The sequence below is a fragment of the Macaca mulatta genome, chromosome 14 (genome assembly GCF_049350105.2).
Source record: "Macaca mulatta isolate MMU2019108-1 chromosome 14, T2T-MMU8v2.0, whole genome shotgun sequence".
Classification (NCBI taxonomy): domain Eukaryota; kingdom Metazoa; phylum Chordata; class Mammalia; order Primates; family Cercopithecidae; genus Macaca; species Macaca mulatta.
In genome coordinates, this window is record NC_133419.1 from 9,303,466 (window position 1) to 9,328,691 (window position 25,226).

At 52.5% G+C, this 25,226-nt stretch overlaps 1 protein-coding gene across 3 annotated transcripts; it reads left to right on the top strand.

The window, feature by feature from the left end:
• The first annotated feature begins 39 nt into the window (after positions 1-39).
• Positions 40-19,175, top strand: CDCA5 (cell division cycle associated 5). 3 transcript variants are annotated; one of them, XM_015113809.3, is made up of 11 exons: positions 41-259; positions 468-562; positions 641-706; positions 792-827; positions 4,705-5,139; positions 16,899-17,012; positions 17,381-17,472; positions 17,744-17,842; positions 18,599-18,665; positions 18,799-18,926; positions 19,005-19,175. In XM_015113809.3, the coding sequence occupies exons 1-11, from the start codon at positions 214-216 to the stop codon at positions 19,150-19,152; spliced, it is 1,326 nt and encodes a 441-aa protein (XP_014969295.3). In that variant the 5' UTR covers positions 41-213; the 3' UTR covers positions 19,153-19,175. The 3 variants fall into 3 exon arrangements, with proteins under 3 accessions (XP_014969297.2, XP_014969295.3, XP_077818529.1); XM_077962403.1 differs by having other exon boundaries at positions 18,799-19,175; XM_015113811.3 differs by lacking the exons at positions 16,899-17,012; positions 17,381-17,472; positions 17,744-17,842; ... (1 more) ...; positions 18,799-18,926; positions 19,005-19,175 and adding an exon at positions 5,305-7,014 and having other exon boundaries at positions 40-259.
• The last annotated feature ends 6,051 nt before the right edge of the window (positions 19,176-25,226 follow it).

The following is a 25,226-nucleotide window of genomic DNA, read 5'->3' on the forward strand; positions in this document are numbered from 1 at the left end:
ATCGCACCCCTGGGCCACGCCTCCGCTGACGCTAGACGTGAAGACCGGTGGAAAAGAGAGGGGGCCCGGGCGCCGCGGACCTCTGTCCCTACGTCACTTCCGCTTCCTTCTCCGCAGGGCGGGTAATTCGAAAGTTTTTTGCAGCGAGTGGCCTTCCCCGTTGGCGCGCGCCCGGGGCGGCGGCGCTGGAGGAGCTCGAGACCGAGCTTAGTTATGTCTGGGAGGCGAACGCGGTCCGGAGGAGCCGCTCAGCGCTCCGGTGAGCGGAGGGCGCGCGGGAGACGTGAGGTCGAGCCGTTTGGGGGACGCAGTCCTGTGAAAGATTGCCCTTCCCTCCCGCTGCTGCCTCCAGAGGAGGCGCCCTTAGAAGGGCTTGTTTGGGAATTTTCTCGCTGTCTCTAGAACCTGTTCTCTGGACTCTAAGGTCTAGAGTCCTCCTCTACCACTTAACTTTTTTCTCTTTCCAGGGCCAAGGGCCCCATCTCCTACTAAGCCTCTGCGGAGGTCCCAGCGGAAATCAGGCTCTGAACTCCCGAGCATCCTCCCTGAAATCTGGCCGAAGGTGAGCCCCAGGTTTCTCACTTCCTCCCCTTGTGGCCCCTCACCTAATGTTGAGCTCACGTTCATCCCTCTTCTCCAGACACCCAGTGCGGCTGCAATCAGAAAGCCCATCGTTTTAAAGAGGATCGTGGCCCATGCTGTAGAGGTAAAGGCTAAGGAGGGTGTTGTGGGTGAGTAGGCGGGCGAAACTGGGGGCCAGCTATGAGATCAATTGGTATTGTACCCCGCAGGTCCCAGCTGTCCAGTCACCTCGCAGGAGCCCTAGGGTGAGTTCACTTTCATCTACTTAATTAAGTAGAATCTGGGTCACTCTAGAGGTGGACAGCACACATTGGCTGCTCACATCTGCCCAGGGAGCTGTTTTGCAGTACTACAAAAACAGTTTGCCTTTGGGCACCTGCATGCATTGCCAGTCTTGAGTACTCCCTGAAGACTTAATACACTTAACTTTTTATGCCTTGTGTATTTCTACCATTTTCCTGGAACTTCATGTAAAAACTGAGCGATGTCTTAACTCCACATACTGCCTTTCTAATCCATTTTGCCTTTAGCTTTCATTTATGGGTGTTCTAAGATAAGTCATGTGTATGACATTTTTACAGTTTTAGCACAAGCTATTGTCAAAGGATGTTTCATTAATAGACAATCTGAAGACATAATGAATGAGAAATGTGAACTCCTTTGAACAGCTGATAGGGCTTAGAGTCAACTAGGGAGAAAGACAAATGACCAGTGATGGCAGCGTTGTGTACTGGGACTGCAATAAGGAATACTAGATGCTATGATGGTGGCTAACCCAGACCATGTGGCTCAGGGAATGTTTCATGGAAGAAGAAACATTTAAACTGAGTCTTTAAAGACAAGTAGAGGGTGGGTGCAGTGGCTCACACCTGTAATCCTAACACTTTGGGAGGCCGAGGCAGGCAGATCACTTGGGTCAAGAGTTTAAGACTAGCCTGGCCAACATGATGAAACCCTGTCTCTACTAAAAATACAAAAATTAGCCAGGCATGGTGGCACATGCCTGTAGTCCCAGCTACTTAAGAGGCTGAGGCAGGAGAATCGCTTGAACCCAGGAGGCGGAAGTTGCAGTGGGCCAAGATCGTACCCCTGCACTCCAGCCTGGGCGACAAAACAAGACTCCATCTCAAAAAAAAAAGGGGGGGTTCCAGGCCAAAGAAGAAGCCATGTTTGCAGAGATTGGGAATTTAAAGAAAAATCACAAGGTTTGGGGAATAGCAATTTGTTTAGTGTCTGCAGCAGACCTCAGCAGGGGAGGGGGCACCCTAAGGCAGAGCAGAGCCCGATGAGGCACAAAAGCCACACTCATGACTTGGGCTTCATTCTTGGGTCTGTGGGCAGCCTTTGGAGAGTTCTGGGTAAGGTAGTGACTGAGTCAAGTTTGTTTTTTTTTTTTTTTTTTTTTTTTTTTTTTGAGACGGAGTCTTGCTCTGTCACCCAGGCTGGAGTGCAGTGGCCAGATCTCAGCTCACTGCAAGCTCCGCCTCCCGGGTTTAGGCCATTCTCCTGCCTCAGCCTCCGGAGTAGCTGGGACTACAGGCGCCCGCCACCGCGCCCGGCTAGTTTTTTGTATTTTTAGTAGAGACGGGGTTTCACCGTGTTAGCCAGGATGGTCTCGATCTCCTGACCTCGTGATCCGCCCGCCTCGGCCTCCCAAAGTGCTGGGATTACAGGCTTGAGCCACCGCGCCCGGCCCTGAGTCAAGTTTGAATGTTTTAAGAAAGACCCTTCTGGGAGCTGTGGGGAGAATGGTTTGGAGAAGCGCTACCTTGGGGCTCCAAGACCAGTGGAATGACGTGAAGTCCAGGAATTCTGAAGCATGAAGCCAAGGGCGTGAGCTAAAGCCAGGATGACACACAGTACTGGGTTCAGACGGAATCCCTCCCCAGAGGCCTTCCCTGATCACCCTTATCCTATTGCTGGCACATTTCTCTATGTAATTCTCTTAGGCCTTACCAGTTCTAAAGACAAGGTCTTGCTCTGTCACCCAGGCTGGAGCACAGTGGTGAGATTTTGACTCACTGCAGATCCTCCTTCCTCAGCCTCTCAAGTAGCTGGGACTACAGTCGCACACCACCATGCCTGGCTAATTTTTTTATGCTTTCTCTAATTTTTTTTGTAGAGATGAGGGTTCACTATGTTGCCCAGGCTGGTCTTGAACTCCTGGACTTAAGTGATCCTCCCACCTTGGCCTCCTAAAGTGTTGGGATTATAGGCATGAGCCACTGTGCCTGATCCTTACCAGTTCTTATAGTGTATTTTCTTGCATGTTTGATGTCTTTCTCTCCTCTCTAAGAACATAGGCACCTTGAGGGTAGGGACTTCTGCCTTTCCTAGTAGCCACTCATTCTTGTTGACTGACTGAGATTCATGGTACATCAAACAGGATAAAGTTGCCAGGACCTGGGTGACTGCTTGGCTACAGAGGATGAGGAAGTGGTAGTCAGTGGTGACCACCAATTTATTCAGCTTCCCTGTTTTTTGTTTTTTTGAGACGGAGTCTCATTCTGTCGCCCAGGCTGGAGTGTAGTGGCGCAATCTTGGCTCACTGCAAGCTCTGCCTCCCGGGTTCATGCCATTCTCCTGCCTCAGCCTCCCAAGTAGCTGGGACTACAGGTGCCCGCCACCAGGCCCAGCTAATTTTTTTGTATTTTTAGTGGAGATGGGGTTTCATCATGTTAGCCAGGGTGGTCTCGATCTCCTGACCTCGTGATCCGCCCGCCTCGGCCTCCCAAAGTGCTGGAATTACAGGTGTGAGCCACCGTGCTGGCCTTTTTTTTTTTTTTTGAGTTGGAGTCTTGTACTGTCACCCAGGCTGGAGCACAGTGGCGCAATCTCGGCTCACTACAACCTCCGCCTCCCACGTTCAGTTGATTCTCCTGCCTCAGCCTCCCAAGTAGCTGGGATTACAGGCACCTGCCACCACGCCTGGCTAATTTTTTTGTATTTTCAGTAGCGACGGTTTCACTATGTTGGCCAGACTTGTCTCGAACTTCTGACCTCAGGTGATCCACCCACCTCAGCTTCCCAAAGTGCTGGGATTATATGCATGAGCCACCATGTCTGGCCACCCGTTACCTCTTGAACTTCATCTTCAGTTTCTTCCTCTTTCCTTCACTTCAGCCACGCTGGCCTCTTGTTCTTTGACCCTGACTAGTACGCTGTGGCCTCAGGGTTTTTGCACCTTCTGTTCCCACTACCTAGAACACTTGGCCACGAGTCACTCCCATACCTCCTTCAAGTTGTAGCTAGAATGTCACCTCAGTGAGGCCTGTATTGACCTTTATCTCTTCGCAATTCTAACCTACCCCAAGCACTCTGTCCTGTTCTGTGTTTTCCTGTAGTGCTTGATACTGCTCACATAATACTGAATTTTCTTATCTGTTTTTCCCTTAGAATGGGGCAGGGGTTTTCTCTGTTTTATTCCCTGCTATATTCCCAGTTCCTGGCACAGAACAGGTGACTGATAAATACTTACGGACTGAGTGGACATTTTAGGACAATCCTCATCAGCTGTGTGGCAGATGGACCACAGAAGGCAAGGGCGGAAATGTGGAGAGAAATCAGAAGGTCGCTGGGACCAGCCTGGGCAACATAGGGAGATCCCCCTGTTCTACAAAGAAACAAAAAAAATCAGCCAGAGTGGCACGTGCCTGTAGTCCTGGCTACTCAGAGGCTGAGGTAGAAGGATTGCATGAGCCCTGGAGGCTGAGGCTGCAGTGAGCCATGATCGTGCCACTGCACTCCAGCCTGGGCAACAGAGTTAAGACCCTATATCCGGAAACAAAACAAACAAAAAAAGGTTGCTCAGCTGGTCTGGAAGACACCTAATGAGGGCTTGAGTTGGTCAGAGGGGAGGCTGGATGCTGGGCACATTTTGGAAGCAAGCGACAGCATCAGCAGATGGGGGCAAGTCCACTCGTGTCACAAAAGCAGACTCCTCGGAAGCAATGGTGGGTTGTTTTCTTCTCCCCTCGTCTCTTTCAGGGTCTGATTTGTCTCTTCCTTAAAAAAGTGTGTGTCCTGTGGGTCTTTCTTTCCACGCTGAATCTTCTCAGGCTTTTCTGGAAGTAAGCAGTCCAACTAAGTATTGGGGGCATCCTCTCTTCTGTCCTGGTACAGATTGCCTTTTTCTTGGAGAAAGAAAACGAGCCCCCTGGCAGGGAGCTTACTAAAGAGGACCTTTTCAAGACACACAGCATCCCTGCCACCCCCACCACCACTCCTGTGCCCAACCCTGATGCCGAGTCCAGCTCCACGGAAGGAGAGCTGGACGCCAGAGACTTGGAAATGTCTAAGAAAGTCAGGCGTTCCTACAGCCGGCTGGAGACCCTGGCCTCTACCTCCACCTCCACCCCAGGCCGCCGGTCCTGCTTTGGCTTCGAGGGGCTGCTGGGGGCAGAAGACTTGTCCGGAGTCTCACCAGTGGTGTGCTCCAAATTCACTGAGGTCCCCAGAGTCTGTGCAAAGCCCTGGGCCCCAGACATGACTCTCCCTGGAATCTCCCCACCACCCGAGAAACAGAAACGTAAGAAGAAGAAGATGCCAGAGATCTTGGTGAGTGAGAGGCAGGGGTTTTTCTCTGCCGTGTGCTCCGGCAGACGTGCACGGCTGGGGCTCTGGCTCTTTTGGGGGATAGGCAGCACCTGCAGGGTGTGGGTGAGATGCTCCAGCCACCATGTTCCCTTCTCACTCACCTGCTCCCCATTTCTCTTCCCTCAGAAAACGGAGCTGGATGAGTGGGCAGCGGCCATGAACGCGGAGTTTGAAGCTGCTGAGCAGTTTGATCTCCTGGTTGAATGAGATGCAGTGGGGGGTGCACCTGGCCAGACTCTCCCTCCTGTCCTGTACATAGCCCCCTCCCTGTGGAGGGGACACTTAGGGTCCCCTCCCCTGGTCTTGTTACCTGTGTGTGTGCTGGTGCTGTGCATGAAGCCTGTCTGCCTTTGAGGGCTTGGGCAGCAGTGGCAGCCATCTTGGTGTTAGGAAATGGGGCCGCCTGGCCCAGCCACTCACTGGTGTCCTGTCTCTTGTCGTCCTGTCCTTCCTATCTCTCCAAAGTACCACAGCCAGTTTCCAGATGGGCCATAGACTGTGGAGGAGACTCACTGGCCCAGCCAGAAGTTAAAGGGCTGAGGGTTGAGGTGAGGGGCACCCTCTGCTCTTGCCAGGAAGGGTGGCTCCTTGGAAATAGGCCCAGGGGTTCTGCCAGCCTCGGCCTTTCCATCCTGAGTTGCCTTCTGTTGGTGGCTTTCTTCCTGAACCCATCTGCGTAAAGAAGTTTTCGGTTCCGTGAGTTTTCCTTCCAATTCTGTAAATAGTCCCAGAGAGAATTCGTGGGCGGAGGGCAATTCTATCTTGGAGGAAGAAGCTGGACATTCAGCCTGTGAAGTCTGAGTTTTGAAGGATGTGGGGAGCCTTAGTTGGGTCTCAGACCATAAGTGTGTACTACACAGAAGCTGTGTTTTCTAGTTCTGGTCTGCTGTTGAGATGTTTGGTAAATGCCAGGTTGATAGGGCACTGGCTGCTTGGAGCAAAGGGGCCACCAGGTGCTGTGGGTTTCTGTGGCTCACAGCCTCTGGGCTGGTGCCTTGCGCAGGGCCCATGCTGGAGTCTTACCACTCTGCTGCAGGGGTGGAGGTGGCCCCTCTTGTCACCCACACCTATTTCTTACAAAATAAGTTACACAGAGTCTACTTGGCCCTAGAAGAAAAAGTTGAAGAGTGCCAGTCTTACTAGCATTTTGCGACTATGCCTGTAAAGTCCTCGGAAACTCCTTGTGTACCAGACAGCGGCGGGGGCTGAGAGCAATTTTAGTTTTTGGCCTCCCTATCCTCTCACATGAGAACACTGCCTGGATGCATCTCATGATCTCTGGAGAATTTCCCCATCTTTCTCTTCTTTGAATACTGAGGATTCAATAGTGTGGATTTGAAGGCTGCCCTGCCCCGACTCTCCCACCGCACCCCAGTCCGTTGTACCTTTTGATGTTTATAAGTTCATGGAAGTAGACGCTGAGGTGTGCAGAGGAGCTGGTGGATAACAGAGAATGCCAGTGAAGATGAGTGCTGGGTCAGGGTACTTGGAAGAAACGTTGCAGGCCAGGCAGGCCCTAATAAAACCCTCTGCCAGGCCTGGGAGTCCCAGGCCATCTGTTCAACGCTCTGTGCTTTGTCAGACTTGCAAGCAAGCCCCCTTGCGGGGGAGGCCTAGGTGTCCTTGAGCTGAACCGCACTGAAGAACTCTTGTCCTCACTGGCTGATATGGCAGAACTCTTGGGAAATGTCTTAGTCCTGCAGAATCAGAGGTCACCAGATGATGCGGAGTTGAGATCATCACTGCAAACTTCCCTGAGGAACTAAATTTAAGGAAAAAAATGGGATTTTGTTTTATAGTTGGAAAAAAATCCTGATTAAAGATTTTCTGCCTGTCCATGGACTGTTTCTTTTATTGAGTCAAAGGCAGAGCCGAGGGTAAGGCCAGGCCTCCTGTGGGCTGCATCACTGGAGTTGTCCCTTTGTCCGGGCGCTCCCAGCCCCGCCCACCCCCATTCGCCCCATGGTAGATCACTGTCCTGCCCCACTTTTTTTTTTTTTTTCTTGAGGCGGAGTCTCACTGTGTCGCCTAGGTTGGAGTCCAGTGGTGTGCTCTCAGCTCACTGCAACCTCCACCTCCCGGTTTCAAGCGTTTCTCCTGCCTCAGCCTCCCCAGTAGCTGGGGTTACAGGCACCCACCACCAAGCCCAGCTAATTTTAATATTTTTATTAGAGATGGGGTTTCACCATGTTGGCCAGGCTGGTCTCGAACTCTGACCTCAAGTGATTTGGCCTCCCAAAGTGCTGGGATTACAGGCGTGAGCCACCGCGCCTGGCCTGTCCTGCCCTTTGTCTTGTTTATTTCTGTCCAGTCCCTAATCCGCTCCTCTTCCAGGAGGAAGAAAGTCGGGTCTGGGGTGAGGGTGCTGAGAGCTCCCCCAGTGCCCACAGGAGATGCCTGGGAAGTAAACATCCTCCCAAGTCCAGCCCTTGTTCCCCATTCCCTTTCAGGCTCCTTTGAAGGAGCCTGAGTTGCTCACTCCATGGTCCAGACTGGATGCTGTGTAGCAGCTGGTGCTGTGGGACCCCTGGGGAGCTGCTCAAAGATGCTGATGCCTGGAAATTCTCCCACTTGGCCTTAGGTAAGGCTAGGACCCTACATGTAGGTGGCACAGACCAGCCTCCCATCCCATCCTCCATACTCGTACTTGCCTCCTAGTCATCCAAACAAATCAAGGCCATTAAGTTTTCAGCAGACTTAATTCACTTTGACCTCCTTTTCTGACCCAGAGGATACGGGTCCCTTCTTCAAGGCTAACCTTTCCACCTTGGCTTTTGATCCAATTATCTTGTCTCTGAAACCTTCCTCTTTCTGCCAAGTCCTAAATGGCTTTTATTTGCTTTGTTGTTAAAAAATGACAACGAGGGCCGGACGCGGTGGCTCAAGCCTGTAATCCCAGCACTTTGGGAGGCCGAGACGGGCGGATCACGAGGTCAGGAGATCGAGACCATCCTGGCTGACACGGTGAAACCCCGTCTCTACTTTAAAAATACAAAAAACTAGCCGGGCGAGGTGGCGGTGCCTGTAGTCCCAGCTACTCGGGAGGCTGAGGCAGGAGAATGGCGTGAACCCGGGAGGCGGAGCTTGCAGTGAGCTGAGATCCGGCCACTGCACTCCAGCCTGGGCGGCAGAGCGAGACTCCGTCTCAAAAAAAAAAAAAAAAAAATGACAACCAGGCTGGGCACAGTGGCTCACACCTGTAATCCTAGCACTTTGGGAAGCCGAGGCAGGAGGATCACTTGAGCTCAGGAGTTCAAGACCAGTCTGGGCAACATAGGGAGACCCTGACTCTACAAAAAATGTAAAAAAAAAAAATGGGTGTGGTGGCACATATCTGTAGTCCTAGCCACTCAGGAGGCTGAGGTGGGAGGATCGCCTGAGCCTGGGAGGTCGGGGCTACAGTGAGCCATGATGACGCCATTGCACTCCAGTCTAGGCGACAGAGTATAGACCCTGTCTCAAAAGACAAAAACAACCAAAAGTTGACCAGCATCTGTCGTTAGCTACCACCATTACTCCCTCCTTTTAAGCTTGAAGGAACGTTCCAAGTTGCTGTTTACTTTCTTTGAATTTATTCCCAATGCCCTCATCACTTTCTTTACAGCTCAAAGGTAACCAGTGATGTCCTAATGTCCAGTATTCCAAGCTCAGGACTCTGCCAGCACACCCTCTTTGGAGCTATGGCACTGCCAGCTCCTTTTTCTTGGCTTTTCCTGAAATGTCTGCATACCAGGCCTCAGTCCTGGACCCTCTTTCCCACCTGCCTGCTCTTGCCAGGTAGCCTTAGGTTCTCTGAACTGCCTCCTTGCTCAAGACTTGGCCATCTTTATCTCCAACCTAAAACTGTCCTGAGCTACAAATCAGAATCTAGAACTGCCTTTCAGGAAGTCATCTGAAGCTCTGCTCATCCAGCAGCTTGCTTACTCCTGTGTTCTCTGTGCCATTAGCAGAGCCACCAGCTGACACAGTCACACAGGCCAGGAACCCAGGACCAGCTCCTTCCTTCACCCCATCTGGCCAGCCCCATCCCCCTCAACATCCCCCCACTCCACAGTCACCAGACAATTGCACTAGCCTCCTGTGGGTGCTTCCCTTTGGCTGCTGTGTCTCCACACTGTCTGCACTGCAGCTAGAACATATTTCCTAAAACACAATATGATCCTGTCTCTTCCCTCCTTAATTTTGAGATGGAGTTTCACTTTTGTTGCCCAGGCTAGGGTGTGGTGGCACAATCGGCTAACTGCAACCTCCACCTCCTGGGTTCAAGCAATTCTCCTGCCTCAGCCTCCTGCGTAGTTAGGATTACAGGTGCCCGCCACCATGCCTGGCTAATTTTTCTATTTTTAGTAGAGACGGGATTTCATTATGTTGGCCAGGCTAGTCTCGAACTCCTGACCTCAGGTGATCCACCCGACTCAGCCTCCCAAAATGCTGGGGTTATAGGTGTGAATCACCATGGCTGGCGTGCTGGGCCTATTTCTCCTCTCCTTAAAACCCTTTCTTTTTTTTTTTTTTTTTGGGACTGAGTTTCACTCTTGTCACCCAGGCTAGAGTGCAATGGCACAATCTCGGCACACCACAGCCTCCGCCTCCCGAGTTCAAGCGATTCTCCTGCCTCAGCCCCTGAGTAGCTGGGATTACAGGCATGTGCCACCACACTCAGCTAGTTTGTAGTTTTAGTAGAGACTGGGTTTCTCCATGTTGATCAGGTGATCCACCATCCTCGGCCTCCCAAAGTGCTGGGATTACAGGTGTGAGCCACTATGCCCAGCCAAAACCCCTGCCTTTGTTTGTTTTGTTTTTTTTTTGAGACAGGCTCTGGCTCTGTCGCCCAGGCTGGACTGCAGTATTGTGATCTGGGCTCACTGCAACCTCCACCTCCCAGACTCAAGCCATCCTCCCACCTCAGCCGCCCGAGTAGCTGACACTACAGGCATGTGCCACCATGCCTGACCTTTAAAACCTTTTAATACAATTTCACATCTGAGTGTAATAAGACCAGAGAAAGTTGAAAGCAGGGATTGGAATAGATTTGTACACCCATGTTCCTAGCAGCATTATTCAACAATAACCAAACAGCTGGAAACACAAATGTCTACCAGCACCTGAATGGATAAAGTGTGACCTATCGATACAGTGGAATATTATTCAGCCTTAAAAAGAAGGAAATTGGGCCAGGCGCAGTGGCTCACACCTGTAATCCCAGCATTTTGGGAGGCCAAGACTGGCGGATCACTTGAGGTCAGGAGTTCAAGACCAGCTTGGCCAACATGGTGAAACTCCGTCTCTACTAACAATAGAAAAATTAGCTGGGCCTGGTGGCAGGTGCCTGTAATCCCAGCTACTTGGGTGGCTGAGGCAGGAGAATGGCTTGAACCCAGGAGGTGGAAGTTGTGATGAGCCAATATTGTGCCACTGCTCTCCAGCCAAAACAGAAAGCTCTGCTGACTTCCCATGCTCCGTGCTGCGGTAGAATGGATGGTCGCTGGTGGATCCCCGCAACCAGGACCTAAGCTGATCAGATTCCCCACCTTGAGCAATGGGTGTGAGGAGGGATGAAGGCACCGCCTGTCCAGCAGTGTCTGGTGGGGGGAATGTGTTTGCTCGTCTGCAGGCCCTCCCCCGTCCTGGTTCTGGCAGTCGGCGCCCTACAGTGCTTGCCCTTTGAAGTCTCTTCTTTCCATGAGTTCTGTGACTCCCCAGCATCCTCCCAATAAACTCCTTTTTGCTCAAATCAGCCAGCATTGTTTCCTGTTTGCACCCCAGAACCCTGGCTGGTCTAGGGGGCTCCTGACACCTTAGCGGGGCTCATGAGGACTCCAGGCCAAGGCTGGTGTCCAGGCTTCAGCCCATAGACCCAACGCAGGCTGCGAGTTGCTCAGAGGTCCCTGCCTCTGAACCTTTGCTCTCTGCCTCTTGTGTCTTTTCCCACTCCTGCGTCACCTGGGTAGCCCCGCGTCATTAAGTCTGGCTCACACGCCACACCTGCTCAGCCTTTCCTCCCCACCTGCCCCACCCGGTGAAAGCAAAGAGCACAGGTTCTGCAATCCAACCCGGTTTGAATCCTGGCTCTGCCAGCTTCTAGCTGTATGACCCCAGGCAAATGATAATAATTAGACTCTACTGTGCCTCAGTTTACTTATCTGTAAAATGAGGACAATAATAATACCTGTGCCACAGTGTTTAAAAATGAGATGGCCAGGCCGGGCGCGGTGGCTCAAGCCTGTAATCCCAGCACTTTGGGAGGCCGAGATGGGTGGATCACGAGGTCAGGAGATCGAGACCATCCTGGCTAACACGGTGAAACCCCGTCTCTACTAAAAAATACAAAAAAAAACTAGCCGGGCGAGGTGGCGGGCGCCTGTAGTCCCAGCTACTCGGGAGGCTGAGGCAGGAAAATGGCGGGAACCCGGAAGGTGGAGCTGCAGTGAGCTGAGATCCGGCCACTGCACTCCAGCTTGGGCGACAGAGCGAGACTCCGTCTCAAAAAAAAAAAAAAAAAAAAAATGAGATGGCCGGCTGGGTGCGGTGGCTCACACCTGTAATCCCAGCACTTTGGGAAGCTGAGATGGGTGGATTGCTTGAGGTCAGGAGTTCAAGACCAGCCTGGCCAAGATGATGAAACCCTGTCTCTACTAAAAATACAAAAATTAGCTGGGCGTGGTAGTGGGCACCTGTAATCCCAGCTACTCGGGAGGCTGAGGCAGAAGAATCACTTGAACCCCGGGGGCTGGAGGTTGCAGTGAGCCGAGATTGTGCCACTGCACTCCAGCCTGGGTGAAAGAGCGAGACTCCATCTCAAAAAAAAAAAAAAAAAAAAAAAAATGAGATAATACAAGTAAAGCACTTAGTGCATGGTGAGTGCTCAATGAACAATTTTCAAGTAGAACTGACCATTCCCTCCCTTTTTGAGTCCCAGAAATCCCAGAAGTCCACACAGACCTCCATCATAGCACCTTCAAGCTCCATTCTGTCTGCTCTGCACACATGTTTACACAGTAGCTGTGTCAACTCCAGCTCAGGCTGGAGGCAGGGTCCTATTTGTCTCTGTTCTCCCAGTGTCCAGACACGTCATGGAGTAAGTGGGTGTGGTGGTTTCTCACCAGCCTAGGCAGGTGTGCCCCTCCAGTGGGAGCTGGGGACAGGGGCTTCAGAGAGCCTCTGAGTGCCCGGTAGGAGGGGCACCGGTGGAGTCAGGAGTGTGTGGCGCCTGGCACCCTGCCTCAGGCATGAGCCTCCCACACCAAAATTCTAGTCCCACTAACGTGCATATGAGGTCTGAACCCCTGGCTCACACCTGTCCCTATTTCTTGGAGAATGATCTTCACCCTCCCTCTCCACAGGGCAGTTCCCCACACAGCCTACGGACCCCTGCCTCCTCGCCTAGGTCCTCAGCCCGGTGGCCCACCACCCCTTGAGATGAGGCTTTGGCTCAGGCCTGGTGGTTCTCCCAACATGTGGGCCTAGACCAGGCTGCCTTCCCCTCTCCACAGTGTGGCTGACAGGTTGGCAGGCTCCCTGATAGCCACCTGCTTGGGGATCAGTACACCCCCATCTGTGACTCTTCTCGAGCCCTGGTTTTCTCTTTTGAAAAGTGGGGCCAATTCCATCTCTAACGGAACTGGTCGGGAGGTTGTTTTCAAGGTTGATGTCATATGCAAAGCAACCAGCAGAGTTCCTCATCACTGATGGCTAGTAGCATTTTACGCAGCCTGTGATTAACCCTCAAAGGAGGAGATTCATTTTTGTACCCTTTCAGCATTGAGGGTAGGGCCTTGCACAAAGTTAGGGCTCAACCAATATTTGTGGAGTTGAATACCCATTTCACAGGCTAGGAAGCTGAGCCTGAGTTCCTGCAGCTGCCCCACCTATGAGCAGCAGAGTAGGACTCAAATCCGGGTCCTGAGCTATCTTCTGTCCAAGTCTGAATTAAGCACCTGTCTCTGCTTGGCTGGTGGGACCCTGAGAGGACCCCAGTCCTGTCTGTCTGTCTATCTGCTCATCTTCCTCACGTACCAACTGGTAATCATGGAGCTTTTCATGCCTCCCAGTGTCCTCTGATGGGCACCAACATGTGGCCGTGGTGTTAGAGTTGCTAGATTTAGCAAAAAATACAAGATGCCCACTTAAGCCTGAATCTTAAACAACACAATTTTTTAAGAATAAGCATGACCCTGCCTCAATCCCAGCACTTGGGGAGGCCAACGCAGGCAGATCACGAGGTCATGAGTTTGAGACCAGCCTGACCAATATGGTGAAACCCCGTCTCTAAGAAAAATACAAAAATTAGCTACTCAGGAGGCTGAGGCAGGAGAATCGCTTGAACCCTGAAGTCAGAGGTTGCAGTGAGCTGAGACTGCGCCACTACACTCCAGCCTGGGCAAGAAAGCGAGACTGTCTCAAAAAAAAAAAAAGATAAGTGTTTCCCAAATCAGAGAAATAATAGTTTTCTAGTACAACTATGTCCCATGCCACATATGGGGTATAAATATGTGGGGTGAAAATCCTAAATCCTGGCTGAACGTGGTGGCTCACGCCTGTAATCCCAGCACTTTGGGAGGCCGAGGTGGGCGGATCATGAGGTCAGGAGATTGCCATCATCCTGGCTGACATGATGAAACCCCGTCTCTACTAAAAAATACAAGAAATTAGCTGGGTGTGGTGGCGGGCACCTGTAGTCCCAGCTACTCGGGAGGCTGAGGCACGAGAATGGTGTGAATCTGGGAGATGGAACTTGCAGTGAGCTAAGATTGCACCACTACACTCCAGCCTGGGTGACAGAGCGAGACTCTCTCAAAAAAAAGAAAAAAGAAAATCCAAAATCCCAAACTGTGAGCACTGCCCTGACATTCACTGTAGCATTTTGGATTCTGGATTTTCAGATAATGCTAATATTCCAAAATCCTAAGAAATCTGAAATCCAAAACACTTCTAGATAGGCATTTTGGAGAAGAAATTCTCAATCTGGCTGGGTCTAGTGGCTTATACCTGTAATCCCAGCACTTTGGGATGCCAAGGCAGGAGGATCACTTGAGCCCAGGAGTTCAAGACCAGTCTGGGCAACATGGTGAAACCCTGTCTCTACAAAGAAGACACAAATTAGCTGGGTGTGGTGGCAGGCCTGCAGTTCTAGCTACTCGGGAGGCTGAAGTGGGAGAATCATCTGAGCCTGGGAAGTCGAGGCTGCAGTGAGCCAAGAGGATGCCACTGCACTCCAGCCTGGGCGACAGAGTGAGACCCTGTCTCAAAAATAAATAATAAAGTCTCAAAAAAAATTCATCATTTATCTGAGATCCCAATTTATTTTATTTTATTTTATTTTTTTTGAGACAGAGTCTTGCTCTGTCGCCCAGGCTGGAGTGCAGTGGCCGGATCTCAGCTCACTGCAAGCTCCGCCTCCCGGGTTCACGCCGTTCTCCTACCTCAGCCTCCCAAGTAGCTGGGACTACAGGTGCCCGCCAACTCGCCTGGCTAGTTTTTTGTATTTTTTTATAGAGACGGGGTTTCACCATGTTAGCCAGGATGGTCTCGATGAGATCCCAATTTAACCTGGCATTCTGTGTTTTATTTGACAACCCTATGTGTGTACACTGGTACGCAGCTCATACCACCGTAAGATCCACTTTTGTGATGTGACAGGGTCTCATGCACACCTCCAGGATTAACACAGTTTAGACACTTGTCATATGCAGCAGTTAGTGGCTTGTCTCTCTTCTTCACTTCCAAGGCCCTTGGCATCCTGCCCTCAGTGTCTACTCCTTCCACCTATCCTCTGAACTATGCCAAACAGCCCACATAGACAGACACACAAAGATCCCCATGCCTCCTCGTCCCCTGTGGGCTATAGCCCAGGCCCTGCCATGGGCCCTTTGCAGGACCCCACCGCTCTTGCTTACACCATTCCCTCTTCTGCTTTCCCCTGCATCCTTGTTTGAGACCAGGCGGCACATCCTGTGTGCAGTCTTTCTGGAGCTCCGAAGCAGAGTGCATGGCTCCTTCCTCTTGCAGCCAGGGCTCTCTGTACAGACCTCTGTGTGGCTCATCCCCCCGCACTGTCAGCTGCAAACCTGGGGCCTCCCTCATCCTCTAGAACTTCTCCTGGGCAGAACCAGGTTGTGTCCATCTATATGTTCCCAAGGCCTATGCCACAGGCAATGTTTACAGGAGACCAGTAAGCACATGAGTGAATTGTGTCCTACCATGTGAAGAAGTCTTTGTTTCCTTACCACTTCTTATATTTGGGCCTTTTAGGCCCCTTCCAGTTTTTCTTCATGGTGTAAATCAGCTACTGTGGTCGTCCGTGTGAATTACTTTTATTTGGAGTTGTTTCTTTTTTTTTTTTTTTTTTTTTTTTTTTTTTTTTTTTTTTTTTTGAGACGGAGTCTCGCTCTGTCCCAGGCTGGAGTGCAGTGGCGCTATCTCGGCTCACTGCAAGCTCCGCCTCCCGGGTTCCCGCCATTCTCCTGCCTCAGCCTCCCGAGTAGCTGGGACTACAGGCGCCCGCCACCTCGCCCGGCTAATTTTTTTGTATTTTTAGTAGAGACGGGGTTTCATTGTGTTAGCCAGGATGGTCTCCATCTCCTGACCTCGTGATCCGCCCGTCTCGGCCTCCCAAAGTGCTGGGATTACAGGCTTGAGCCACCGCGCCCGGCCTGGAGTTGTTTCTTTAAGCCGTTTCCAAAGTGAGGTTCTCAGAGGCATGACTCTCCATCATTCTGTGGATCTTGTTATACACAGCCAGGTTCCCCTGGTGACAGAGTTGCCTATTCTCCAGCAGCCATACCACGCTGGAGCTCAGGGACTTTCCAGGGTTACGGGGCCCTCTGCAGAGCTGTCGGTTTATATCACATGGTCAGGAATTGTGTAATTTTAGGCTGCCTGGAAAGGTACAATATAACAGTATAACAGGGGCAGCCACAAGCCCCCTGCCGCAAGTCCATGGGGATCTAGAGGTGCAGGTGGACTCAGTGTGAAGATGGACCATGTCTGTGGTTACTTGGCCAGTAGATGCACAGGATTCTGAAAAATACCAGGGTGAAGAATAGCCACAATTCTATTAACTTCAGCCTTTTTTTTTTTTTCTGAGAGTCTCGCTCTGAAGCCCAGGCTGGAGTGCAGTGATGCAAACACACCTGAGTGTAGCCTCGACCTCCCAGGCTCAAGTGACTCTCCCACCTCAGCCTCCCAAGTAGCTGAGGCTACAGGCACACACCACCATGCCCAGCCAATTTTTAAATTTTTTGTAGAGATGGGGTCTTGCTATGTTGCCCAGGTTGGTCTCTAACTCCTGGGCTCAAGCGATCCTCCTGCCTTGGCCTCTGAAAGTGCTGGGATTACAGGCGTGAGCCACTGCACTCAGCCTCAAAAAAATTTTTAGCATGTAGTTTGGTAGGACTGACAGATAAAATACAGGACACCTAGTTAAATTTGAGTTTCAAACGAGCAGTGAATCGTGTTTTAGTGTAAGTATATCCCAAACATTATGTGAGACAGATACTGAAAAAGTCTCCATTTTCAGCTGAAATTCAGATTTCACTGGGTAGCCTGTATTGTATTTGCTAAATCTGGCAACTTTCACTTTGAGGGGGTCTGGCATGCTGGATAAAGCTGGCGATAGACGCTCCCCAGGCTGGAAGCTGCCGCACAAAAACCAGACCAGGCTAGAAAGGGCGTGGGGGGATGGTAGGTGTGGGTGACTAGCAGGCTTCTGTCTCTCTCAGTCTCTTAGGAGCAGACAAAGAGCCCACTCTAAGCTGGCCAACGAGCGAGTGGCACAGCCTGTTGAGGAGCAGGAACCCAAGGACACTCAGGCTGCCGAGGAGCGGAACTCGGAGGTGACGGAAACCCCAGCACCTCCCAAGGCGGCGGGCAGGGAAGGCAGGACAGCTGGAGAAATTCTTCCTGTGTCTGGTTGGAGGCCTGAACCCCTGTCGTCACACCCAACCTCCAGCTGTCAGGGCGTCCAGGCCCAGCTCCTGGGTTCAGAGCTGAGGAACGGGTGCAGGGGAGTTCAGCGCTGGAGGGCCTCCTGGACGGGTCCCGTTCACACCTCCTACCACACTTTCTCTACAGGGTGGGGGATACAGAAGATGGGGCCCCTGAAAGGCAGGGAGATGGCAAGGATGGGGGGCGTGGGAGGACCCGGGCTGTTGGGTGAGCAGCCTCGACCCTCTCCAGTCACCTTGGCACCTTCTCTACAAAGCCACCTTCCTCAGAACAACTGGAACCCACCGTCACGTTCCTGTTTACACTCCTGAACACGTCTGAGCCCACTGAGCCCAAAGACCCTGAATCGTAAGGCTGCATGAGAGAGAGAGAGAGTGTGTGTGCACGTGCAGGAGCATGCAGGCACGCGCAAAACTGAGGGAGGCGGATGGTGTTTCTCCCCACCCCATACCCAGAAACATTCAAACCTGGGCCAGGACTCAGCCTTGGCCCGTGCAGAGAGGAGGCCCAAAGAGGCCTGCTGGAACCTGGGCCTGTGGCTGGGCACCCCCACACTGCCCACCCACCTCCCTCATCCCCTAGACCCTCTGGCCTGACCTTCACTGCCCACTTGCTCCAGGGACTCGGAGGTCCAGGAGTACCAGTTCCTAGATCAGGAAGACTGGGGCCCCCAGCGGACCTCAAAGGAGATCAGGCGGTTGCAGAATGACTGCATGAGGTGAGCTGGGCGGGCAGATGGGGGCAGGTAGGGTGACAGGGCTGCCCCCAACCGAGGCCAGGTCTGGCTTTCAGGTCAGGGCCCACATGCCTGGTGAGCGGGCATTCAGGAACCCCCACCTTTAATTGTCCAAGAACTTGAGGAATGTTCAGTCTCGGGGAGGGGCTTGTTCCCCAGATGTCGGGCTCTGGAGCTGGGGCCTGCACAATCCCATGGCCGCTCACCCCTCTCGGGTAATGCTGGAGTCAGAGCCCCATCTGTCAGCAGAGGTCCTGAGGTGGGGGCGGGGCATGACAGAGGCGTCCAGGCCATAGACCTGAGTGATCAGCCCTCCCATTCATACACCTCGGCAGGGCTTGTTCCAGCATTGACCCTGTCACTGGCCTGGAGCCACCGAGAATCCTGTGGCAACCCTGCCTACAGCCCAAAGGAGCAGCTAGCCCTCTACCACCCACCCCTTCCAAGGGGAGCCTCAGAGGGTTTCTAGCTCACCCAGAAGCAGCCTGCCCTGCTCTTGCAAAGGAAGGCAAAAAGCATACTTAGTCTTTCTCTGGGTCCCCTGCTACCAATCACTCAGGGAGAACAATTCTCGTCCCACCTGTGGTTTTGCTGGGACAGGAAGACTGGGCTCTTAGTGAAACACTGGTCCCAGGTGGCTGTAGGACCAGGTGGTTGATGCAGGAGGTGGGGGGAGGGGTGCTGCCTGGAACAAAAGCCTGGGGGCTGAGGTGGGAGGGGTCTGTTTTTCAACCCTAGGCTTCGGGAGTCACTGAACACCACCCAAGTGCACAACCTGGCCCTGGGGGAGAAGCTGCAAAACCTGGTGAGACCCTGAGCCAGGACCCCCTTTCTTTGTCTTGCCTTCTCCCTGCCTCCCAGCCCAGCTCTCCTAGAGGGGCCTCGGGTTGGCCTGCACAGCGGGCTACCCACCTCGGGCCCTGCAACCCTTTGTCCAGCCCACCTTGTTGTATAAGAGCCTGAAGGAGGGAGCCCAGGCCATCCAGGAGGAGGCCCAGGCCATCCAGGATGAAGTGAAGGCCCTGCAGGAGGAAACCCAGGCCCTGCTGGAGGTGGCTCTGCTCAGGTGTGCGGGCAGCTGTGGCGGCGGGGAGGGAAGAGGCGGTTGCCCCACACTGCTCACTCAAGCTGTCTCTGCCTGCAGTGAGCCAAACCCCCGGAAGGCAGGTCTCCTCTTCATGCTGCCTGACCTGCCCCACAGCCACAGAGACCAGGGTCAGGCCTGGCTGGGCCCCAGGTCAGAGGTCGGACACCTCCTCGGGAGGCCACTCCGTCAGCCAGCTTCTCCCTAGATCCCGGAAATAAACTTAGAAGCTGAGCTTCAGCTCCGCCAAGTGTCTGTGGGCCCTGGGCTCAGGTGAGGAGCAGGAGGTCACCATGTCCACACTGAGCTCAGCTCCTCAGCCACCCTCTGACATCACCCCCACTCCCTCAGTTCACCCATCCTGGATCTACCCCTCCCCGACATGGCCCTGCCCTCCCTCCGCCCCTTACAGAAGGTTCCAGACCTGGTTGTCGTCAGCCTTGAGATGAAAGCTCAAGGGCGATGTTCCCAAGATAAGCACTGGGGTGGAGCTGGAAAGGGGCCGCAGTTCCTCCCCAGATGATCCGGGTACCTGCTGTAACTCCAAAGTGCAGAAGGATACTGGGGTGTGGGTGGGGGAGGGATGGGGAAAAGCCACTAACCATCTGGTGACCTTGGAAAAGACCCTTCCCCTTTGTAAGTCATGGGGTTGGGGGGCAGAGAGAGGTGGTGGCAACTCCCCAAGGGCCTGCATCCTACACCCCTCAGGACTGGAGATACATATCGATTTTTAGTTTCACCCCCAACCCAGAAGCCCTGTGGCCCAGGGCCTCCTGGGAGCTCCCAACCCTCCTCCACCAATGGGGTTGCAGAAAAGAATACAAAAATCTGACACATATATAGTCAAGGCGGAGAAAGGAAGGGATAATGATAGAAGACTGCTAAATTACATACGAAATTGGTTAATATTCTATAGGGCATTTATTTTTAAAATCCCATAACCTGGGCTGAGCACAGTGGCTCACGCCTGTAATCCCAGCACGTTGGGAGCCTGAGGTGGGCAGATCACCTGAGGTCAGGAGTTTGAGACCAGAGTGGCCAACATGGAAAAACCCGGTCTCTACTAAAAATATAAAAAGTAGCCAGGTGTGGTGGTGCATGCCTGTAATCCCAGCTACTTGGGAGGCTGAGGCACGAGAATCACTTGAACCTGGGAGGCTGAGGCTTCAGCATACCAAGATGGCACCACTGCACTCCAGCCTGGACGACAGAGTGAGACACTGTCTCAAAAAAAAGAATTTAAAAATTTAAAGTAAAATAAAAGCTCTCATAACCCTAAGGCTTGTATTATTCACTGGGCAGAAATCATTTGCATCTTAAGCGGTTTTCTGTAAAGTAACCTCTAATTTTACAGCATCTAGGCCTAATCGATGGTGAAAGATCAAGCAGAATCCCTTCGTTAATCCTCGCGTGACACAGAAGGGGCTAAGGATGATCATTTTGCCTTATGTTCACCGTAGGGAGACCACAGCCAAGAGGATGGAAATTCAGGTTTGTGGCTCCTCCCCAGGCCTGGTTTGACTTACACCAGACTCCTAGGGATCAGGCCTGGGCAAAGTAACTGATGAAGCGCTTGATTAGTGACCATTTAATTCTGCCCCAGCCTCAGGCTGAGTTGAGCTGAGCTAACATCTCTTTTCTTCTTTTTTTTTTTTTTTTTTTTCAGACGGAGTCTCGCTCTGTCGCCCAGGCTGGAGTGCAGTGGCGCAACCTCGGCTCACTGCAAGCTCCACCTCCCGGGTTCACACCATTCTCCTGCCTCAGCCTCCCGAGTAGCTGGGACTACAGGCGCCCACCACCACGCCCGGCTACTTTTTTTTGTATTTTTAGTAAAGATGGGGTTTCACCGTGTTAGCCAGGATGGTCTCGATCTCCTGACCTCATGATCCGCCTGCCTCGGCCTCCCAAAGTGCTGAGATTACAGGTGTGAGCCACTGCGCCCAGCCTATTTATGTATTTTTAAACATGGATTCTCACTATGTTGCCCAGGCTGGTCTTGAACTCCTGGACTCAAGCAATCTTCCTGCCTCAGCCTCCCAAAGTGTTGGGATTATAGGTATGAGCCACTGCACCCAGTCAGGAATGCAATTTTAAATAGAGCGGTCAGGGAAGATCTCATTGAGAAGTGACATTTGAGCAAAGACACAAAGGACCTGAGGGAAGGAGCCTGTGGACAACTGGGGAGCAGGGTTCTAGGGAGCCGGAGCTGCCAACACGAAGGCACTGAGTCAGGAGCATGCCTGGTAGGCTCAGGGGACAGCAGCAGGCCAGAGCTGCAGGAGCCGTGAGTGAGGAGGACAGGGAGGGGACCAGGTCTGAGACATGAAGTGCTCTATGGTCACTGTCATGACTGTCACTCTGAGTGTGAAGGGAGACTTGGAGGGCTGTGAGCACGGTCGTGACATGGCCAACCTGGGTTTCACAAAGCTGAGTCTGACTGCTATGTAGAGAAAAAAACTGGAGGAGACAAGAATACAATCAGAGAGGCCAGTTAAGAGGCTACTGCAGGCCGGGCGCGGTGGCTCACGCCTGTAATCCCAGCACTTTGGGAGGCCGAGGTGGGCAGATCACCTGAGGCTGGGAGTTTGAGACTAGCCTGACCAACATGAAGAAGCTAAAAACTCTACTAAAAACACAAAATTAGCTGGGCGTGGTGGCATATGCCTGTAATCCCAGCTACTCAGGAGGCTGAGGCAGGAGAATCACTTGAACCTGGGAGGTAGAGGTTGTGGTGAGCCGAGATCATGCCATTGCACTGCAGCCTGGGCAACAAAAGCAAAACTCTGTCTCAAAAAAAAAAAAAAAATTAGGCACCTGAAAATACAAGAGTTCAGGGGATAGGTTAGACTGGAGACATTTACTTGTGGGTTTCTGGTCTATATTTGGTCATTTGTATTGGTTCTCTATTTTGCTGTGTTACGAATTACTCCAAAACCTAGCAGCCTAAAACCATAAACATGTATTATCTCACACAGTGTCCACAGGTTAAGAATTTGAAAGTGGCTTTGTTGGGTGGTACTGGCTGAAGGACTCTCGTGAGGCTGCAGTCAAGACTCTGGCAGCAGGGGCTGCTGTATTCTGACAGCTTGACTGGTGCTGGAAGAACCATTTCCAACGTGGCTTATTCACAGGGCTGGCAAGTTAGTGCTGAGTGTTGGCAGGAGGCTTTAGCGCCTCACCATGAGGCCTGTCCACAGGGCTGCTTGAGTGTCCTCACAATATGGCATCCGGGAGGCCACATGACTCTGCAGGCACATCCAGGGGCAAGGGTGCAGGCACAGAGGAAGCAGAGAGTGAGTCAGATGTAACCAGAATGGGGTTTTCCCAGTGGATGTGACCAAAGCAGAGAGGATTGAGGGTTGAGAGGGCTTCCAGGGCCTCAAACTGGGCAAGGTGAGTACACGTGGGAGGTGAAGGAGAGTGCGACGGAGGCGAGCGTGTGGGGCAGGTGGAGAGTGGGGAGGGAGCCAGCAGCAGTGCATTGCTGGTCCTGGAGGATTGAAGACCCCTTGGAGCCAGAGCCATTGGGAGAATAAGGCAGGAAAATGAAAGGTGTTCATGTGCTCTAACTACCTTAAGTGATTTCCAGGAACTCCCACAATCCAGAATGTTCTGGGAGGGGCCATACTACCCACCCAGCAAAGATGGAGGAAGGAAAATTGACCAAGTTAATGTCTGGTGCCTACAGCCATGTAGACACCAGTGGATTCCAACAGCCTGAGTGAATCTCTTGGGTGTCACACACACAGGTGTTTGCACACTCTCCGACACAAACCACATTCCCAGGAGTCATCACTCAGATGTCACACACTCCTGTCCAGGCGTCCTGTTTGTGACTTCACATGATCGAGGGGTTAAATCCTTCCAGGAGTGGGTGGGGTAGGACCATGTGGCTGCTGCCTCAGTCCCTCAACTTATCAGCTGACCTTGGCATCCCACTCCCCACCTGGTGGTGACTGTCTTGTGTCTTCATAAGGAAGGTGTATGCTCCCTGCACTGATGGGTTTCTGATAAGATCCAAGGTCATATTCTGGGCATCGATAATCACCTTGCCAAGAACTGTGGCTTCCTGGTGCACCTCCCTGAAGTCACTGATCACACCACATCCCCTCCCAGACACCCCTAGTCCTCTCATGCTGACCCTCCTCACCAGCAGCACAACAGATGGTGGTGTCCACAAAATGGGGTTTGTGAGCAGGAAGGAGGCTGCTCTGAGAGGGGTCTGTGAAATCTCACACACACGCACACGCACACGCACACGAGGGCGCACGGGTGCGCGCACACACACATACTGCCCTGACCCAGCCCCCAAGCTCTGCAGGCATCTTTGAGCCCATCCATGGGCTGCAACCTGCGAGGCAGAGTTAAGGCAGGAGAGGCTATGGGAGGGTGGGAGAAGTCCCAGCTCAAGTCCCTAGGGACCCCCGCAGCCCCGCCTGGCTCTCCGTGAGGTCTGGAAGAGAGGCTTACTATGTGTATGGCGTACTTGAAGTGTCACTTCCCTCTCAGCCCTTGCACATGCTGGAACACCTTCTCAGCCTTAGAGGACCCCCGCAGATGTTCCCTCCCAGACAGAACCCCTCGCTTTCTCACTGGGAGCATGGTGGTCCTCCCTCTACAGGGCACTTTCCACATGGCTGAACCCGAAGCCTGTCTGCCTCGCCTGCTGGACTTTGCTTCCCCATGGCCTTGCATGGCTCTAGCACAGTGCAGAATGAGCAGTACTTGCATGTACAAGGGAAGGAATGAATAAGTGAATGGAGGGATAGGTGGATGCATAAATAGGAGGGTGGATGACGGAGTCCAGGCAGAGCCAGGGATTAGAAGAGGAAGTCAACTCGCCAGGGAGGCATGGGCTTCCCCTGCTGCGTCCTCTGGGACAGCCTCCCTTCCCAGGACTCCCACTCCTCGCATCGCTGGGCTCCCTTCAGGATAGATGCGGAGAATTCTTCTGGGTCCTCCTCCTTCCTTTAGCTCTAGGCCTTCTGTTTTTGATGGTCAGATGAGGGATGAGTAGTTAAAATTAATGAGCTCCCACTACATGTCAGACACTGCACTAGCTATTTCTTTTTTCTTTTTTCTTTTTTCTTTTTTTTTGAGACGGAGTCTCGCTCTGTCCCCCAGGCTGGAGTGCAGTGGCCGGATCTCAGCTCACTGCAAGCTCCGCCTCCCGGGTTTACGCCATTCTCCTGCCTCAGCCTCCCGAGTAGCTGGGACTACAGGCGCCCGCCATCTCGCCCGGCTAGTTTTTTGTATTTTTTAGTAGAGACGGGGTTTCACCATGTTAGCCAGGATGGTCTCGATCTTCTGACCTCGTGATCCGCCTGTCTCGGCCTCCCAAAGTGCTGGGATTACAGGCTTGAGCCACCGCGCCCAGCCTGCACTAGCTATTTCTACAGATGCCATCTTGTTTAACGAAAATGACAAACCATAACTGAGTGCGGTGGCTCACTCCTTTTTGTGAAAATACAAAAAATAGCCAGGCATGGTGGTGCATACCATAATCCCAGCTACTTGGGAGGCTGACGTGGGAGAATCTCTTGAGCCCGGGAGGTGGAGGTTACAGTGAGCTGAGATCGCACCACTAGACTCCAGCCTGGGCAACAGAGTGAGACCCTGACCAAAAAAAAAAAAATAAAAAGATGAAGAAGAAAAAAAAAATGACACCAGAGGGTTGTGAAGCAGGTTTTATTATCCCCACTGTGCAGCTAAGAAAACAGGAGCAGCCGGGCGTAGTGGCTCACGCCTGTAATCCCAACACTTTGGGAGGCCGAAGTGGGCAGATCACAAGGTCAGCAGTTCGAGAACCAGCTTGGCCAACATAGTGAAACCCCGTCTCTACTAAAAATACAAAAAATTAGCCGGGCATGGTGGTGGGCACCTGTAATCCCGGCTACTTGGGAGGCTGAGGCAGGAGAATTGCTTGAACCTGGGAGGCAGAGGTTGCAGTGAACCGAGATCACGCCATTGCACTCCAGCCTGGGTGACAGTGCAAGACACAGTCTAAAAAAAAAAAAAAAGAAAGAAAAGAAAACAGGCGTAGAGAAGCTGAGTGAATTGCCCAAGGTCACACAGCTTACGTCCAGCAAAGAGGGGATCTCAACTCAAAATCTGCTCAGGCAGGCAGGGCTGGGTGTGCTGCAGATTAGCCGCCTTGGAGGGAGGCAGAGGCAGTGAGGGTGGCCAGTGGGCACGGCCCTGCTGTGAACACAGGAGCTCTGAGTTCCAGCCCTGGCTTGGCCTCTGTTTTCCTGGGATACCCCGGATGAGACCCTTCCCTCT

Coding starts and splice junctions, on each gene's coding strand:
- CDCA5 (XM_077962403.1), top strand. CDS start 214: ATGTCTGGGAGGCGAACGCGGTCCGGAGGAGCCGCTCAGCGCTCCG. Junction 260..467: donor AGGAGCCGCTCAGCGCTCCG/GTGAGCGGAGGG, acceptor TTCTCTTTCCAG/GGCCAAGGGCCCCATCTCCT. Junction 828..4,704: donor CACCTCGCAGGAGCCCTAGG/GTGAGTTCACTT, acceptor GTCCTGGTACAG/ATTGCCTTTTTCTTGGAGAA.